The 19,922-nt window shown below is 49.2% G+C and overlaps 1 protein-coding gene and 1 long non-coding RNA gene across 11 annotated transcripts in view; both read right to left on the bottom strand.

Moving 5' to 3' along the window:
• Positions 1–188: 188 nt before the first annotated feature.
• plcg1 (phospholipase C, gamma 1) overlaps positions 189–19,922 on the bottom strand; it is a 52,801-nt gene continuing 33,067 nt past the window's right edge. Inside the window, exons 20-33 of one of the 2 annotated variants that reach the window (XM_035756490.2) lie at positions 17,906–18,086; positions 17,734–17,811; positions 17,469–17,572; positions 17,239–17,332; positions 16,928–16,997; positions 13,144–13,307; positions 12,917–13,013; positions 12,605–12,829; positions 12,306–12,454; positions 4,002–4,116; positions 3,546–3,707; positions 3,305–3,393; positions 2,660–2,945; positions 189–2,528 (exon numbers count right to left, since the gene is read on the bottom strand). In XM_035756490.2, the coding sequence (XP_035612383.1) occupies positions 2,664–2,945; positions 3,305–3,393; positions 3,546–3,707; positions 4,002–4,116; positions 12,306–12,454; positions 12,605–12,829; positions 12,917–13,013; positions 13,144–13,307; positions 16,928–16,997; positions 17,239–17,332; positions 17,469–17,572; positions 17,734–17,811; positions 17,906–18,086 (1,810 nt within the window). In that variant the 3' untranslated portion in view covers positions 189–2,528; positions 2,660–2,663. The remainder of the gene's footprint in view (positions 2,529–2,659; positions 2,946–3,304; positions 3,394–3,545; positions 3,708–4,001; positions 4,117–12,305; positions 12,455–12,604; positions 12,830–12,916; positions 13,014–13,143; positions 13,308–16,927; positions 16,998–17,238; positions 17,333–17,468; positions 17,573–17,733; positions 17,812–17,905; positions 18,087–19,922) is intronic. The other variant, XM_035756489.2, reaches the window with a different exon arrangement.
• Positions 4,135–12,126, bottom strand: LOC127912473 (uncharacterized). Of its 9 annotated transcripts, none has more exons than XR_008082845.1 (3): positions 11,329–12,023; positions 9,627–9,744; positions 4,135–4,349 (listed from the first exon to the last, which is right to left on the bottom strand). It is a non-coding gene; the product is annotated as an uncharacterized LOC127912473 (long non-coding RNA). The 9 variants fall into 9 exon arrangements; XR_008082848.1 differs by lacking the exon at positions 4,135–4,349 and adding an exon at positions 4,835–4,930; XR_008082852.1 differs by lacking the exon at positions 4,135–4,349 and adding an exon at positions 5,057–5,105.

Genomic DNA, 19,922 nt, shown 5'->3' with positions numbered 1-19,922 from the left:
TATTTTCAAAGTCAATGATCGAGGTTGACGTGTCAGTGTGGATCAGAAAAGTTAATAATTGAGCCATTACTTCAAACCTTCTAAGTAAACTGTAGGCCTACAGTTACCTGATGTGAATGTGCACTACACTTTTTTTATTCATAGGTCTGTTGATTCATTATAATCAAACAAGCACAAGATCAGGCCAATCATAGTTGATTAAGTACTTTAATTCTCAGGCTTGAATATGTTGCATATGAAAGGCAAAATGAAAATGAATACTTTTTCTCCATAGCTTAGGCACAATACAGAAAGGCTTGGTTTGTAAATGAGACCAGTGTCTAGATCAAAAGAAACAGGATGACAACAGGATTTCTGAAAGAACAATGTAGATATAGTCGTGTACATCGAGGCCCATGGAAGAAAGCACACTGGTCAGCATTAGGAGCAACGCAGAGAAAGTGTGTGCGCACACACACACACACACACATTCCCCCAACCTTACCGAGAAAGTTTGACAATGGCTGCAAAACAAAAGGTGGCAAGATTCAGACCTTAGGTATTCAATTCCAACCCCCATGTTCCATATGGCTTCAAAAGGAGTTTCCCTCCATGGCATAACATTCTAAATACTGGTTTTAGAGTGTATGGTCTGCTCAAGAGGGGCATTGCATATCAAGTGAAATCACTCCGGCGTCCCCTACTCCCAGCCTAAACTATTGTGGGGGTAAGTGCATGACCTTAGATTGGTTGCTGAGAGCAACTTCCATTAAACCACCGACTGGGGGCGTTTGTCAGTCAGGAATGATCAATGGAGCTTTCAGGAACAACACCGATATACATAAATGTGCTGTTATGACCCCTGCAGGCTGAATCATGTCACTATAGACCAGTGATTTAACCCCTTCATGTCTATCAATCAGCAGTACTGAAAGAATCTTTGGGAGCATCTGGAATGCCGCAATGGAAAAGACAAACATCCCCTCAGCTGAATAATATGCATACAAGAACCACCGACCTACAAACATTTAAGAATAGCCTTTCAATCGATACTGTCTATAGGATTTCAGTTAGGTCCTTCTCGGCCAGCAATACTGCACTTAATTAGGTTAGTCGACTTCCTAGCGCGCTCTACTCTAAGATTATCTACATGCAAGCCCCTCAAAACCAGTTAAGACGGTACATTTAAGAGGAATGACAGTCTACAATTTAGACAACTTTAACACATAGGTAAACAAAGATAACTAATGCCTTTCATTCCAAGTGGAAATGTAATGAAGTCCAGAGCAGAAACTGTAGACACTTGCTACAGTAAAACATGATTTAAAAACAAAAACGTCGCTCTGCGCTGGCACTGGAATGTCTGCTAAAACCAAGCGTCTTGTAAACGTGTGGGCAGAACTGAATACAACACACTGCCTCCAGTGGCACCTTGTCTCTGCTCCTTCCACCATATATCCACATTGAAACAGAAATAAAACATTAAGGATGTGACTTCATCACTAGCATTTGAACTCACAGCATTGCTTTCAGGGACAGACAGGCTAGCCCAGTTCCAGCACTCTACAATGCAGTATGGCATCCTAAAAAAGGAAAATAATGCCATGCTAATCTCCAAATAGGGTAGCACTTTTGATAAAGTTCTATATTGGGGGGGGGGCTCTATTCAAGACACACTGCCGAAGTTCAGTTTTACAGCGTGATTGGAATTTAAAGGTAATGTTCTCGTGTTAGCAGAGGTCAGCTCAATTACCTTTATATTTCTATCACGGAATCTGTTACACTTCAGCTTTCCAGATTGTATAGTATATAGGGGGTAAGAGTGTGACTGTTTTTACATCACAAGGCAGGCAACAGAATGATCTGTAGTTTTCAGAATGCAAGTTTGGCAAAATAAGAAAAGCCTATGTGTGTATATAAAGGCTTGAGTTACTCCAGAGAGCCCTCGTGTTTTACACATTAAAAAAAGAAATCACATGAATGTTTAAAAGTTTAAATAAAAATAATTAAAAAACATGGAGACAGAAGCTCTTTAAGAGCAGGTTGGCTGCTGCCGTCGTCTGGCCAACAGCACAGCAAGAATAAATATATATACTCATATACGCCAGAGAGAAGAGAAAAATAATAACCTAACGTGGAAAACAGTTTCAAACTGACACCTTCACAGCTCCCTCATCTCATCCCTCCCTCTTCCATTCTTGTTTCCCTCGCAAACCTTTGCGCTCGAGTCGAACACGCCAAAATCCCCATCTCCCGACATCTTAGCCGAGGGCTGAAACTTCACGTATCATCCTCGTCTTCTCTCTCCCTTCCCGCCCCCTCCACCTCACACTCACTCCAGGAGGGGGACACAGAGGAGAGAAAGAGAACAGCAAGGGAGAGCTGCCTGAAATGTAGGCCAAAGCGGTGGTGGGCGTTTCCATAGAAACAGTGTTCACAGCAGTCAGTGACATCATCGGTACAGGGAGGAGCTGGGGTGGTTGGAATGCGCCCTGATTGGTCCGGCCTAAACGCGGTTTTCTCCGCCCACTCTGGTCCTGCGCATCATCCTGAGGGGGGGAGGAAAAGAGAGAGAGAAAGAGAGAGAGAGAGAGAGAGAGAGAGCGAGAGAGCAAGCAAGGACATGCTAAAATCTCAAAACTGAAATGCACCAACACAGACAGATAGAAGTTACACATACCTCCTTACACATACCTCCTGTTCTGAGGGTCCAGGTCCAGCAGAGCCTCCTGTGATACTCTGAAGTCATCCAGAGGTGTCTGGTAGCGGGCCTCGAAGGAGCCCTCCCTGCCTCTGTAGGCCTGTGTCTGTGTCTGGGCTGCTGGGGACTGGGGCAGAGGGGACATGGAGGAGGCTGAGGACGTTGAGCCTGTCTCCCCCAGACGCTCACGCCCTGTCTGGGTAACCACCGCTGCAGAGACACCTCCTACCGGCAGGAACGGGCTCAGCACCTCCCCATTTTCAGCCTAGTAGAGGGAGAGAAAATAAGTTGGAGTGAATATTAGGGATGATATCAGTAACGTAATGTGTTTTCCAACACAAAGATAACACTATGGTCCTTTAAAAACCTGCTGTATGTAAAATACTGTGCACTACAGCTTGGAAAATAAATGTGATTCTGGATGACAACATAATGAGATTTTTTTTCCAACATTAGGGATGTTTTCCTCTAAAGAAGTTAAATCCTCTGTATTTTGTTTCCTTGCCAGGATACTAAGGAGTAACGCGATACTGGTACCATCCCGGCCCTAGTGAATAACTGTCAATGTGTGATGGGAAATGACAGTGGTGGTGGAGTCAGTCCAGTGAGTGTACCAGTACCCACCCTGCTCCGGGTGATGTCCATGTGCACCAGCAGAGAGGCCAGCTCCAGATCCTCATTACAGCTGTTCTTCAGAGGGACTGACCGGTAGCCTGACACCACACAGAGACACACAGACATGAGACTAGTAATGCCAAAAGAATGATAATATGAAATGCCAAACTATTCTGCTAGTCAGAGAGCCAGGGCTCATCATAATTGTCTCAGCCAATCCGAGTGGATGTTGGTGCGATATGACACCTACCTGTCTTGAGGCTGTTGATGGGGAAGCTGGCCTGAGCCAGGAAGTTCTGGTCACTGAACATGTCAATCTCATACACCACAAAGCGCAGGAAGGCAAAGGCAGAGTTACACACGGTGAACTGGAAAGGCTTCCGAGGCCACGTGGGGTTCAGACCATTATCCGCTGAGGAGAACATGGAGAGAAGACTAGATCAGCCAAGTCCCATTGTCATATATTGTGTGTACACACTCGGGATGTTTTGTCCATCAGGTTGCCACACAATCCTTAGTTATTTGTACAACTTTGTTTTCCCATAACTGGACAGGAAATGAAAAGCTTAATTCCAAACTCATCACTACATCCTTGCCCTAAAACCTAGGACCCTTCTCTTCGAAATAACACTTGGTTCAACTAACCAACTAGATGTAAAGAACCTGATTGGTTGAATGAAGTATTAGTGTAAGATGTGTTCCTCACCCTCTGAGTCAGTCTTCTGCTTGGCACTGTCATATTCTGCACCACACACCTCGATCTCGATCAGGGGGCACACGATGCCACGACCGTGTTTAGGCAGGTGACGAGCACCCAACACCTGGAGAGGACAGACCGTTTAAACACCTTCACATGTTTTTAGATCCTCATGGGGACCTAACATTTTCCCTAACCCCAACCCCTAAGCTCAAGATAGCCGATGTCCTCAAGGGGACCTAACATTTTCCCTAACCCCAACCCCTAAGCTCAAGATAGCCGATGTCCTCACGGGGACCTAACATTTTCCCTAACCCCAACCCCTAAGCTCAAGATAGCCGATGTCCTCACGGGGACCTAACATTTTCCCTAACCCCAACCCCTAAGCTCAAGATAGCCGATGTCCTCATGGGGACCTAACATTTCCCTAACCCCAACCCCTAAGCTCAAGATAGCCGATGTCCTCATGGGGACCTAACATTTTCCCTAACCCCAACCCCTAAGCTCAAGATAGCCGATGTCCTCAAGGGGACCTAACATTTTAACCCCAACCCCCTAACCCCAACCCCTAAGCTCAAGATAGCCGATGTGGGGACCTAACATTTTCCCTAACCCCAACCCCTAAGCTCAAGGATGTCCTCATGGGGACCTAACATTTTCCCTAACCCCAACCCCTAAGCTCAAGATAGCCGATGTCCTCATGGGGACCTAACATTTTCCCTAACCCCAACCCCTAAGCTCAAGATAGCCGATGTCCTCATGGGGACCTAACATTTTCCCTAACCCCAACCCCTAAGCTCAAGATTGTCCTCATGGGGACCTAACATTTTCCCTAACCCCAACCCCTAAGCTCAAGATAGCCGATGTCCTCATGGGGACCTAACATTTTCCCTAACCCCAACCCCTAAGCTCAAGATAGCCGATGTCCTCACGGGGACCTAACATTTTCCTAACCCCAACCCCTAAGCTCAAGATAGCCAATGTCCTCATGGGGACCTAACATTTTCCCTAACCCCAACCCCTAAGCTCAAGATAGCCGATGTCCTCATGGGGACCTAACATTTTCCTAACCCCAACCCCTAAGCTCAAGATAGCCGATGTCCTCACGGGGACCTAACATTTTCCCTAACCCCAACCCCTAAGCTCAAGATAGCCGATGTCCTCATGGGGACCTAACATTTTCCCTAACCCCAACCCCTAAGCTCAAGATAGCCGATGTCCTCATGGGGACCTAACATTTTCCCTAACCCCAACCCCTAAGCTCAAGATAGCCGATGTCCTCATGGGGACCTAACATTTTCCCTAACCCCAACCCCTAAGCTCAAGATAGCCGATGTCCTCATGGGGACCTAACATTTTCCCTAACCCCAACCCCTAAGCTCAAGATAGCCGATGTCCTCATGGGGACCTAACATTTTCCCTAACCCCAACCCCTAAGCTCAAGATAGCCGATGCATGGGGATGTCCTCATGGGGACCTAACATTTTCCCTAACCCCAACCCCTAAGCTCAAGATAGCCAATGTCCTCACGGGGACCTAACATTTTCCCTAACCCCAACCCCTAAGCTCAAGATAGCCGATGTCCTCATGGGGACCTAACATTTTCCTAACCCCAACCCCTAAGCTCAAGATAGCCGATGTCCTCACGGGGACCTAACATTTTCCCTAACCCCAACCCCTAAGCTCAAGATAGCCGATGTCCTCATGGGGACCTAACATTTTCCCTAACCCCAACCCCTAAGCTCAAGATAGCCGATGTCCTCATGGGGACCTAACATTTTCCTAACCCCAACCCCTAAGCTCAAGATAGCCGATGTCCTCAAGGGGACCTAACATTTTCCCTAACCCCAACCCCTAAGCTCAAGATAGCCGATGTCCTCATGGGGACCTAACATTTTCCCTAACCCCAACCCCTAAGCTCAAGATAGCCGATGTCCTCATGGGGACCTAACATTTTCCCTAACCCCAACCCCTAAGCTCAAGATAGCCGATGTCCTCATGGGGACCTAACATTTTCCCTAACCCCAACCCCTAAGCTCAAGATAGCCGATGTCCTCATGGGGACCTAACATTTTCCCTAACCCCAACCCCTAAGCTCAAGATAGCCGATGTCCTCATGGGGACCTAACATTTTCCCTAACCCCAACCCCTAAGCTCAAGATAGCCGATGTCCTCATGGGGACCTAACATTTTCCCTAACCCCAACCCCTAAGCTCAAGATAGCCGATGTCCTCATGGGGACCTAACATTTTCCCTAACCCCAACCCCTAAGCTCAAGATAGCCGATGTCCTCATGGGGACCTAACATTTTCCCTAACCCCAACCTAACATTTTCCCCCTAAGCTCAAGATAGCCGATGTCCTCACGGGGACCTAACATTTTCCCTAACCCCAACCCCTAAGCTCAAGATAGCCGATGTCCTCATGGGGACCTAACATTTTCCCTAACCCCAACCCCTAAGCTCAAGATAGCCGATGTCCTCATGGGGACCTAACATTTTCCCTAACCCCAACCCCTAAGCTCAAGATAGCCGATGTCCTCATGGGGACCTAACATTTTCCCTAACCCCAACCCCTAAGCTCAAGATAGCCGATGTCCTCATGGGGACCTAACATTTTCCCTAACCCCAACCCCTAAGCTCAAGATAGCCGATGTCCTCATGGGGACCTAACATTTTCCCTAACCCCAACCCCTAAGCTCAAGATAGCCGATGTCCTCATGGGGACCTAACATTTTCCCTAACCCCAACCCCTAAGCTCAAGATAGCCGATGTCCTCATGGGGACCTAACATTTTCCCTAACCCCAACCCCTAAGCTCAAGATAGCCGATGTCCTCATGGGGACCTAACATTTTCCCTAACCCCAACCCCTAAGCTCAAGATAGCCGATGTCCTCATGGGGACCTAACATTTTCCCTAACCCCAACCCCTAAGCTCAAGATAGCCGATGTCCTCATGGGGACCTAACATTTTCCCTAACCCCAACCCCTAAGCTCAAGATAGCCGATGTCCTCATGGGGACCTAACATTTTCCCTAACCCCAACCCCTAAGCTCAAGATAGCCGATGTCCTCATGGGGACCTAACATTTTCCCTAACCCCAACCCCTAAGCTCAAGATAGCCGATGTCCTCATGGGGACCTAACATTTTCCCTAACCCCAACCCCTAAGCTCAAGATAGCCGATGTCCTCATGGGGACCTAACATTTTCCCTAACCCCAACCCCTAAGCTCAAGATAGCCGATGTCCTCATGGGGACCTAACATTTTCCCTAACCCCAACCCCTAAGCTCAAGATAGCCGATGTCCTCATGGGGACCTAACATTTTCCCTAACCCCAACCCCTAAGCTCAAGATAGCCGATGTCCTCATGGGGACCTAACATTTTTCCCTAAGCTCCCAACCCCTAAGCTCAAGATAGCCGATGTCCTCATGGGGACCTAACATTTTCCCTAACCCCAACCCCTAAGCTCAAGATAGCCGATGTCCTCATGGGGACCTAACATTTTCCCTAACCCCAACCCCTAAGCTCAAGATAGCCGATGTCCTCAGCTCAAGGGGACCTAACATTTTCCCTAACCCCAACCCCTAAGCTCAAGATAGCCGATGTCCTCATGGGGACCTAACATTTTAGCCCCTAACCCCAACCCCTAAGCTCAAGATAGCCGATGTCCTCATGGGGACCTAACATTTTCCCTAACCCCAACCCCTAAGCTCAAGATAGCCGATGTCCTCATGGGGACCTAACATTTTCCCTAACCCCAACCCCTAAGCTCAAGATAGCCGATGTCCTCATGGGGACCTAACATTTTCCTAACCCCAACCCCTAAGCTCAAGATAGCCGATGTCCTCATGGGGACCTAACATTTTCCCTAACCCCAACCCCTAAGCTCAAGATAGCCGATGTCCTCATGGGGACCTAACATTTTCCCTAACCCCAACCCCTAAGCTCAAGATAGCCGATGTCCTCATGGGGACCTAACATTTTCCCTAACCCCAACCCCTAAGCTCAAGATAGCCGATGTCCTCATGGGGACCTAACATTTTCCCTAACCCCAACCCCTAAGCTCAAGATAGCCGATGTCCTCATGGGGACCTAACATTTTCCCTAACCCCAACCCCTAAGCTCAAGATAGCCGATGTCCTCATGGGGACCTAACATTTTCCCTAACCCCAACCCCTAAGCTCAAGATAGCCGATGTCCTCATGGGGACCTAAGCTCAAGATTTTCATGGGGACCTAACCCCAACCCCTAAGCTCAAGATAGCCGATGTCCTCATGGGGACCTAACATTTTCCCTAACCCCAACCCCTAAGCTCAAGATAGCCGATGTCCTCATGGGGACCTAACATTTTCCCCTAACCCCAACCCCTAAGCTCAAGATAGCCGATGTCCTCATGGGGACCTAACATTTTCCTAACCCCAACCCCTAAGCTCAAGATAGCCGATGTCCTCATGGGGACCTAACATTTTCCCTAACCCCAACCCCTAAGCTCAAGATAGCCGATGTCCTCATGGGGACCTAACATTTTCCTAACCCCAACCCCTAAGCTCAAGATAGCCGATGTCCTCATGGGGACCTAACATTTTCCCTAACCCCAACCCCTAAGCTCAAGATAGCCGATGTCCTCATGGGGACCTAACATTTTCCCTAACCCCAACCCCTAAGCTCAAGATAGCCGATGTCCTCATGGGGACCTAACATTTTCCCTAACCCCAACCCCTAAGCTCAAGATAGCCGATGTCCTCATGGGGACCTAACATTTTCCCTAACCCCAACCCCTAAGCTCAAGATAGCCGATGTCCTCATGGGGTCTAACATTTTCCTAACCCCAACCCCTAAGCTCAAGATAGGATGTCCTCATGGGGACTAATTTTCCCTAACCCCAACCCCTAAGCTCAAGATAGCCGATGTCCTCATGGGGACCTAACATTTTCCCTAACCCCAACCCCTAAGCTCAAGATAGCCGATGTCCTCATGGGGACCTAACATTTTCCCTAACCCCAACCCCTAAGCTCAAGATAGCCGATGTCCTCATGGGGACCTAACATTTTCCCTAACCCCAACCCCTAAGCTCAAGATAGCCGATGTCCTCATGGGGACCTAACATTTTCCTAACCCCAACCCCTAAGCTCAAGATAGCCGATGTCCTCATGGGGACCTAACATTTTCCCTAACCCCAACCCCTAAGCTCAAGATAGCCGATGTCCTCATGGGGACCTAACATTTTCCCTAACCCCAACCCCTAAGCTCAAGATAGCCGATGTCCTCATGGGGACCTAACATTTTCCCTAACCCCAACCCCTAAGCTCAAGATAGCCGATGTCCTCATGGGGACCTAACATTTTCCCTAACCCCAACCCCTAAGCTCAAGATAGCCGATGGGGTCCTCATGGGGACCTAACATTTTCCCTAACCCCAACCCCTAAGCTCAAGATAGCCGATGTCCTCATGGGGACCTAACATTTTCCCTAACCCCAACCCCTAAGCTCAAGATAGCCGATGTCCTCATGGGGACCTAACATTTTCCCTAACCCCAACCCCTAAGCTCAAGATAGCCGATGTCCTCATGGGGACCTAACATTTTCCCTAACCCCAACCCCTAAGCTCAAGATAGCCGATGTCCTCATGGGGACCTAACATTTTCCCTAACCCCAACCCCTAAGCTCAAGATAGCCGATGTCCTCACGGGGACCTAACATTTTCCCTAACCCCAACCCCTAAGCTCAAGATAGCCGATGTCCTCACGGGGACCTAACATTTTCCCTAACCCCAACCCCTAAGCTCAAGATAGCCGATGTCCTCATGGGGACCTAACATTTTCCCTAACCCCAACCCCTAAGCTCAAGATAGCCGATGTCCTCATGGGGACCTAACATTTTCCCTAACCCCAACCCCTAAGCTCAAGATAGCCGATGTCCTCATGGGGACCTAACATTTTCCCTAACCCCAACCCCTAAGCTCAAGATAGCCGATGTCCTCATGGGGACCTAACATTTTCCTAACCCCAACCCCTAAGCTCAAGATAGCCGATGTCCTCATGGGGACCTAACATTTTCCTAACCCCAACCCCTAAGCTCAAGATAGCCGATGTCCTCATGGGGACCTAACATTTTCCCTAACCCCAACCCCTAAGCTCAAGATAGCCGATGTCCTCATGGGGACCTAACATTTTCCCTAACCCCAACCCCTAAGCTCAAGATAGCCGATGTCCTCATGGGGACCTAACATTTTCCCTAACCCCAACCCCTAAGCTCAAGATAGCCGATGTCCTCATGGGGACCTAACATTTTCCCTAACCCCAACCCCTAAGCTCAAGATAGCCGATGTCCTCATGGGGACCTAACATTTTCCTAACCCCAACCCCTAAGCTCAAGATAGCCGATGTCCTCATGGGGACCTAACATTTTCCCTAACCCCAACCCCTAAGCTCAAGATAGCCGATGTCCTCATGGGGACCTAACATTTTCCCTAACCCCAACCCCTAAGCTCAAGATAGCCGATGTCCTCATGGGGACCTAACATTTTCCCTAACCCCAACCCCTAAGCTCAAGATAGCCGATGTCCTCATGGGGACCTAACATTTTCCCTAACCCCAACCCCTAAGCTCAAGATAGCCGATGTCCTCATGGGGACCTAACATTTTCCCTAACCCCAACCCCTAAGCTCAAGATAGCCGATGTCCTCATGGGGACCTAACATTTTCCCTAACCCCAACCCCTAAGCTCAAGATAGCCGATGTCCTCATGGGGACCTAACATTTTAACCCCAACCCCTAAGCTCAAGATAGCCGATGTCCTCATGGGGACTAACATTTTCCCTAACCCCAACCCCTAAGCTCAAGATAGCCGATGTCCTCATGGGGACCTAACATTTTCCCTAACCCCAACCCCTAAGCTCAAGATAGCGATGTCCTCACGGGGACCTAACATTTTCCCTAACCCCAACCCCTAAGCTCAAGATAGCCGATGTCCTCATGGGGACCTAACATTTTCCCTAACCCCAACCCCTAAGCTCAAGATAGCCGATGTCCTCATGGGGACCTAACATTTTTCCTAACCCCAACCCCTAAGCTCAAGATAGCCGATGTCCTCAAGGGGACCTAACATTTTCCCTAACCCCAACCCCTAAGCTCAAGATAGCCGATGTCCTCATGGGGACCTAACATTTTCCCTAACCCCAACCCCTAAGCTCAAGATAGCCGATGTCCTCATGGGGACCTAACATTTTCCCTAACCCCAACCCCTAAGCTCAAGATAGCCGATGTCCTCATGGGGACCTAACATTTTCCCTAACCCCAACCCCTAAGCTCAAGATAGCCGATGTCCTCATGGGGACCTAACATTTTCCCTAACCCCAACCCCTAAGCTCAAGATAGCCGATGTCCTCACGGGGACCTAACATTTTCCCTAACCCCAACCCCTAAGCTCAAGATAGCCGATGTCCTCATGGGGACCTAACATTTTCCCTAACCCCAACCCCTAAGCTCAAGATAGCCGATGTCCTCAAGGGGACCTAACATTTTCCCTAACCCCAACCCCTAAGCTCAAGATAGCCGATGTCCTCATGGGGACCTAACATTTTCCCTAACCCCAACCCCTAAGCTCAAGATAGCCGATGTCCTCATGGGGACCTAACATTTTTCCTAACCCCAACCCCTAAGCTCAAGATAGCCGATGTCCTCACGGGGACCTAACATTTTTCCTAACCCCAACCCCTAAGCTCAAGATAGCCGATGTCCTCATGGGGACCTAACATTTTCCCTAACCCCAACCCCTAAGCTCAAGATAGCCGATGTCCTCATGGGGACCTAACATTTTCCCTAACCCCAACCCCTAAGATCAAGATAGCCGATGTCCTCATGGGGACCTAACATTTTCCCTAACCCCAACCCCTAAGCTCAAGATAGCCAATGTCCTCACGGGGACCTAACATTTTCCCTAACCCCAACCCCTAAGCTCAAGATAGCCGATGTCCTCATGGGGACCTAACATTTTCCCTAACCCCAACCCCTAAGCTCAAGATAGCCAATGTCCTCACGGGGACCTAACATTTTCCCTAACCCCAACCCCTAAGCTCAAGATAGCCGATGTCCTCATGGGGACCTAACATTTTCCCTAACCCCAACCCCTAAGCTCAAGATAGCCGATGTCCTCATGGGGACCTAACATTTTCCCTAACCCCAACCCCTAAGCTCAAGATAGCCGATGTCCTCATGGGGACATGGGAAATGTCCCATTGAGGGAGATTTTTCCTTGTTTTACAATCCTTGTGGGGACCTCTGAGGATTTCCACGAGGATAGAAGACCACACACCTCTATCTGCAGGGTGACTGACTCAAGGCCCCTCAGTGTGTGTCGGTCAAAGGGGTCAAAGTTGTCGTCTCTCATGATTGGTGGCTGGAGGACGTAGCCACTCCTCCCGTTCAACATGAACAGAGCCTGGTTCATCTGCATGGGCTTGTCTGGAGAGGAGAGAAGTTCAGTCAGTCATCTTCAAAAAGTTAAAGGAAAACCAGTCACCATTAAAAAAATAATAATAATAATTTAGAATAAGGAAAAATCCCCTCTCCTACCCCTTCTCACTCAGTAACAACTCATCCTTCCCTCTGTACCTGCAGTCTGGAAGTTCAGCGCAACCAGCTGGGATCCACAGAGCCACATGGGCAGAGGGTCGTAGTTGGAGGAGTCCAGCCTCTGTCCACGGGGGTATATACGGGACAACTGCAGCCGGTTGTACTGCAGGAACCTCTTCCCCTTGATCCGGTTCACATATTTCTCTGCCTTGGTCTCCGGGAACGAAGACATGTCCCGGAAACACGCCCGCTCTGTCCCAATCTCTACAGGAGCAAGGGGGAGATGGGGGGTGAGATATCCTTGTGTGTGTGTGTGTGACAGTGTGTTTAACTGTATAGACGTGTCCTTACTGTCCTCGTCGAAGGGTACAGGTCTACAGTAGATGACCAGGTCAGACAGCTCCAGAGCGATCTTCTTCCTTCTCTCCATCATCTTCCCCTCCTCCAGCTGACACACACACACGACTCAGTTTGACACTACTCACACAGTCATTACTTCACAGATAACCTCAAGACTCAGATTCTGAGAAAGTATTCCTGCACATACACACATTTACTACAAATGACTCTTTCCATACCTTGGCCTCTGATGTCATGGTGACCTCTCTGATCTTGATGACCCACTCCTTGAGCTCCTCCTGGGTATTGGCAGCGATGTCCAAGACCTGCCCTGCCCTCGGAGAGGCAGCTGGGAGGAGGGAAAACACATGCAGCCTGCTTCCCTTACCATCAGGCCGCACCACTAGGGGGAGAGAGAGAGAGCGAGATGAGAAGGAGGGGGCGAGAGGGAGAGCGCAAGAGAGATGGAACAGTGATAACCCCACACAGAGAGATGGAACAGTGATAACCCCACACAGAGAGATGGAACAGTGATAACCCCACACAGAGAGATGGAACAGTGATAACCCCACACAGAGAGATGGAACAGTGATAACCCCACACAGAGAGATGGAACAGTGATAACCCCACACAGAGAAATGGAACAGTGATAACCCCACACAGAGAGATGGAACAGTGATAACCCCACACAGAGAGATGGAACAGTGATAACCCCACACAGAGAGATGGAACAGTGATAACCCCACACAGAGAGAGAGAGAGAGATGGAACAGTGATAACCCCACACAGAGAGATGGAACAGTGATAACCCCACACAGAGAGATGGAACAGTGATAACCCCACACAGAGAAATGGAACAGTGATAACCCCACACAGAGAGATGGAACAGTGATAACCCCACACAGAGAGATGGAACAGTGATAACCCCACACAGAGAGATGGAACAGTGATAACCCCACACAGAGAGAGAGAGAGATGGAACAGTGATAACCCCACACAGAGAGAGAGAGATGGAACAGTGATAACCCCACACAGAGAGATGGAACAGTGATAACCCCACACAGAGAGATGGGACAGTGATAACCCCACACAGAGAGATGGGACAGTGATAACCCCACACAGAGAGATGGGACAGTGATAACCCCACACAGAGAGATGGGACAGTGATAACCCCACACAGAGAGATGGGACAGTGATAACCCCACACAGAGAGATGGGACAGTGATAACCCCACACAGAGAGATGGGACAGTGATAACCCCACACAGAGAGATGGGACAGTGATAACCCCACACAGAGAGATGGGACAGTGATAACCCCACACAGAGAGATGGGACAGTGATAACCCCACACAGAGAGATGGGACAGTGATAACCCCACACAGAGAGATGGAACAGTGATAACCCCACAGAGAGAGATGGAACAGTGATAACCCCACAGAGAGAGATGGAACAGTGATAACCCCACAGAGAGAGATGGAACAGTGATAACCCCACAGAGAGAGATGGAACAGTGATAACCCCACAGAGAGAGATGGGACAGTGATAACCCCACAGAGAGAGATGGGACAGTGATAACCCCACACAGAGAGATGGAACAGTGATAACCCCACACAGAGAGATGGAACAGTGATAACCCCACACAGAGAGAGAGAGATGGAACAGTGATAACCCCACACAGAGAGATGGAACAGTGATAACCCCACACAGAGAGATGGAACAGTGATAACCCCACACAGAGAGATGGGACAGTGATAACCCCACACAGAGAGATGGAACAGTGATAACCCCACACAGAGAGATGGGACAGTGATAACCCCACACAGAGAGATGGGACAGTGATAACCCCACACAGAGAGATGGGACAGTGATAACCCCACACAGAGAGATGGGACAGTGATAACCCCACACAGAGAGATGGGACAGTGATAACCCCACACAGAGAGATGGGACAGTGATAACCCCACACAGAGAGATGGGACAGTGATAACCCCACACAGAGAGATGGGACAGTGATAACCCCACAGAGAGAGATGGAACAGTGATAACCCCACAGAGAGAGATGGAACAGTGATAACCCCACAGAGAGAGATGGAACAGTGATAACCCCACAGAGAGAGATGGAACAGTGATAACCCCACAGAGAGAGATGGGACAGTGATAACCCCACAGAGAGAGATGGGACAGTGATAACCCCACAGAGAGAGATGGGACAGTGATAACCCCACAGAGAGAGATGGGACAGTGATAACCCCACAGAGAGAGATGGAACAGTGATAACCCCACACAGAGAGATGGAACAGTGATAACCCCACACAGAGAGATGGAACAGTGATAACCCCACACAGAGAGATGGAACAGTGATAACCCCACACAGAGAGATGGAACAGTGATAACCCCACACAGAGAGATGGAACAGTGATAACCCCACAGAGAGAGATGGAACAGTGATAACCCCACAGAGAGAGATGGGACAGTGATAACCCCACAGAGAGAGATGGAACAGTGATAACCCCACAGAGAGAGATGGGACAGTGATAACCCCACAGAGAGAGATGGGACAGTGATAACCCCACACAGAGAGATGGAACAGTGATAACCCCACACAGAGAGAGAGAGAGATGGAACAGTGATAACCCCACACAGAGAGATGGAACAGTGATAACCCCACACAGAGAGATGGGACAGTGATAACCCCACACAGAGAGATGGAACAGTGATAACCCCACACAGAGAGATGGAACAGTGATAACCCCACACAGAGAGATGGAACAGTGATAACCCCACACAGAGAGATGGAACAGTGATAACCCCACACAGAGAGATGGAACAGTGATAACCCCACACAGAGAGATGGAACAGTGATAACCCCACACAGAGAGATGGAACAGTGATAACCCCACACAGAGAGATGGAACAGTGATAACCCCACACAGAGAGATGGAACAGTGATAACCCCACACAGAGAGATGGAACAGTGATAACCCCACACAGAGAGATGGAACAGTGATAACCCCACACAGAGAGATGGAACAGTGATAATCCCACACAGAGAGATGGAACAGTGATAACCCCACACAGAGAGATGGAACAGTGATAACCCCACACAGAGAGATGGAACAGTGATAACCCCACACAGAGAGATGGAACAGTGATAACCCCACACAGAGAGATGAAACAGTGATAACCCCCACAGAGAGATGGAACAGTGATAACCCCACACAGAGAGATGGAACAGTGATAACCCCACACAGAGAGATGGAACAGTGATAACCCCACACAGAGAGATGGAACAGTGATAACCCCACACAGAGAGATGGAACAGTGATAACCCCACACAGAGAGATGGAACAGTGATAACCCCACACAGAGAGATGGAACAGTGATAACCCCACACAGAGAGATGGAACAGTGATAACCCCACACAGAGAGAGATGGAACAGTGATAACCCCACACAGAGAGAGATGGAACAGTGATAACCCCACACAGAGAGAGATGGAACAGTGATAACCCCACACAGAGAGAGATGGAACAGTGATAACCCCACACAGAGAGATGGAACAGTGATAACCCCACACAGAGAGATGGAACAGTGATAACCCCACACAGAGTGGGGGAGAGATGGAACAGTGATAACCCCACACAGAGTGGGGGAGAGATGGAACAGTGATAACCCCACACAGAGTGGGGGAGAGATGGAACAGTGATAACCCCACACAGAGTGGGGGAGAGATGGAACAGTGATAACCCCACACAGAGTGGGAGAGAGATGGAACAGTGATAACCCCACACAGAGTGGGAGAGAGATGGAACAGTGATAACCCCACATAGAGAGAGAGAGAGATGGAACAGTGATAATCCCACACAGAGTGGGAGAGAGATGGAACAGTGATAACCCCACAGAGAGTGGGTGGTGAGAGACAAAGAAAAGAAAGGGAGATACAAGTATCTAGAGTTCTTCCCGAGGCAAGGTGACCGTGCCATCTGCAGGAGGATAGAAACAGGAAGGGGAGGAGTCACTCACCAATCTGACAGGAAGACACATCTACACTTCCTCTCAGCAGGTCTCCCAGAGGACTGTTCTCTGTCAGCTGCTGTAGGAGAGGAGGGAGGGGGAGAGGGAAGGAGGGAGGGAGAGTGGGAGAGAGAGAGGGGAGACGTGAATGCTAATCGAAAAACCCAACAGCAGCATTTTACATGTTGTTGCTATAAACGATGGTAGAAAATGACAGTCCCTCTCATAGCATAGACTAGTGGCTGTAAAATGTGGATTATTAGCAGGTGGGATTATCTGATGCGTATCCCAGTATGCGTCTACAGGGTAGAGGGCCTTACTGATCTGTCTGGCTCCACAGCTGAAGGACTGATCTCCTCTACATAGTTAGCAGGAAACCACAGCTGCTTCTTCCCACCACAGTCCCCCTTCCACCTGAGTGAGAGAGTTAAAACACACACGGAATGGGGTTTACTCCAGAAGGATGTTCTATAACCAACTCCAGATAACTCATGTAGCTCTGTGATGATTTTGATGGTGAACATGACTTCCTGTGAGTGATGTCACTCACCATCCTCCTTCCTGTTTGTCCACGTTTTGGATGATGGCATTCTTACTGAAGGACAATTCATCATCCCTCTGGGCCTTGTACTCATACATGGCCTTCACTGTGCACTGCAGGCCGATGTGAAGGGGTTAGGACACACACACACACACACACACACACACACACACACACACACACACACACACACCTTGCATTGTTACATTTGCAAAGAGAGGGAAGGAGACAGGATGTAAACACACAGAAGATCAAAGAAACGGTGCAGTCTTACCTTGAAGGTGGGCATCTGATTGGCTTCTACGTAGAACCCAGGGTTCCGCCCCTCATACAGAGACCCGTAATCTGGCTCCTGACAAATACATGACAGTTCAGAGGATATCCAACTCACTTACATTGACTACAGCAACAATCATGAACATGAAGTGTGTGTGTGGTCCACTCACAGCGGTGCCTATCTTCTCCAGCGTCTCCTCATTGATAGGGTAGCGGAGCTTCATCTTACGGTACAACGGGTGTTTCTCGTAGTAACTGATGAGATCCACCAGGCTGTCGAACTCCGACGTACCCAACACCACTGTCTGGCCCTCCTGTTGCACCCTGCAGTGCTTGATCTTCCCCTCTGCCCTGAGGGGACGACAACACAGGGTTAAACACACACGTACGTGTCCTGCTGCATGCATTAATCATCAGGTGCTTCACAGCAATCTGAACCCAAACCCCCGTAAAGAAAGAGGATGCCAAGACGAGTGGCAAGAACCCATTGTCATGGAAGATGCTTTTCATTGTAATTAGACCAATAACTGGCCTGTACATTTTCAAAACAACCCAGTCAGTAATGCCAGAGCAGATGCTGTAACGCATATCTCGAGAGGCCAGTTGGATGGCTGCGTGAGCTATACTAGTGATCTAATAGAGAACACGTGTCTCCAGAGGCCAGTTGGATGGCTGCGTGAGCTATACTAGTGATCTAATGGAGAACACGTGTCTGGAGAGGCCAGGTGGATGGCTGCGCGAGCTATACTAGTGATCTAATAGAGAACACGTGTCGAGAGGCCAGGTGGATGGCTGCGTGAGCTATACTAGTGATCTAATAGAGAACACGTGTCGAGAGGCCAGGTGGATGGCTGCGCGAGCTATACTAGTGATCTAATAGAGAACACGTGTCTGGAGAGGCCAGGTGGATGGCTGCGCGAGCTATACTAGTGATCTAATGGAGAACACGTGTCGAGAGGCCAGGTGGATGGCTGCGTGAGCTATACTAGTGATCTAATAGAGAACACGTGTCGAGAGGCCAGGTGGATGGCTGCGCGAGCTATACTAGTGATCTAATGGAGAACACGTGTCGAGAGGCCAGGTGGATGGCTGCGTGAGCTATACTAGTGATCTAATGGAGAACACGTGTCGAGAGGCCAGTTGGATGGCTGCGTGAGCTATACTAGTGATCTAATAGAGAACACGTGTCTCAAGAGGCCAGGTGGATGGCTGCGTGAGCTATACTAGTGATCTAATAGAGAACACGTGTCTGGAGAGGCCAGGTGGATGGCTGCGTGAGCTATACTAGTGATCTAATAGAGAACACGTGTCTGGAGAGGCCAGGTGGATGGCTGCGTGAGCTATACTAGTGATCTAATAGAGAACACTTGTCGAGAGGCCAGGTGGATGGCTGCGTGAGCTATACTAGTGATCTAATAGAGAACACTTGTCGAGAGGCCAGGTGGATGGCTGCGTGAGCTATACTAGTGATCTAATAGAGAACACGTGTCTGGAGAGGCCAGGTGGATGGCTGCGCGAGCTATACTAGTGATCTAATGGAGAACACGTGTCGAGAGGCCAGGTGGATGGCTGCGTGAGCTATACTAGTGATCTAATAGAGAACACGTGTCGAGAGGCCAGGTGGATGGCTGCGCGAGCTATACTAGTGATCTAATGGAGAACACGTGTCGAGAGGCCAGGTGGATGGCTGCGCGAGCTATACTAGTGATCTAATGGAGAACACGTGTCGAGAGGCCAGTTGGATGGCTGCGTGAGCTATACTAGTGATCTAATAGAGAACACGTGTCTCAAGAGGCCAGGTGGATGGCTGCGTGAGCTATACTAGTGATCTAATAGAGAACACGTGTCTGGAGAGGCCAGGTGGATGGCTGCGTGAGCTATACTAGTGATCTAATAGAGAACACGTGTCTGGAGAGGCCAGGTGGATGGCTGCGTGAGCTATACTAGTGATCTAATAGAGAACACTTGTCGAGAGGCCAGGTGGATGGCTGCGTGAGCTATACTAGTGATCTAATAGAGAACACTTGTCGAGAGGCCAGGTGGATGGCTGCGTGAGCTATACTAGTGATCTAATAGAGAACACGTGTCTCAAGAGGCCAGGTGGATGGCTGCGTGAGCTATACTAGTGATCTAATAGAGAACACGTGTCTGGAGAGGCCAGGTGGATGGCTGCGTGAGCTATACTAG

Source organism: Oncorhynchus keta, chromosome 27 (genome assembly GCF_023373465.1).
Source record: "Oncorhynchus keta strain PuntledgeMale-10-30-2019 chromosome 27, Oket_V2, whole genome shotgun sequence".
Taxonomy (NCBI): domain Eukaryota; kingdom Metazoa; phylum Chordata; class Actinopteri; order Salmoniformes; family Salmonidae; genus Oncorhynchus; species Oncorhynchus keta.
Note: the sequence above shows the minus strand (reverse complement) of the source record. Positions and strands in the feature narration are given on the sequence as shown.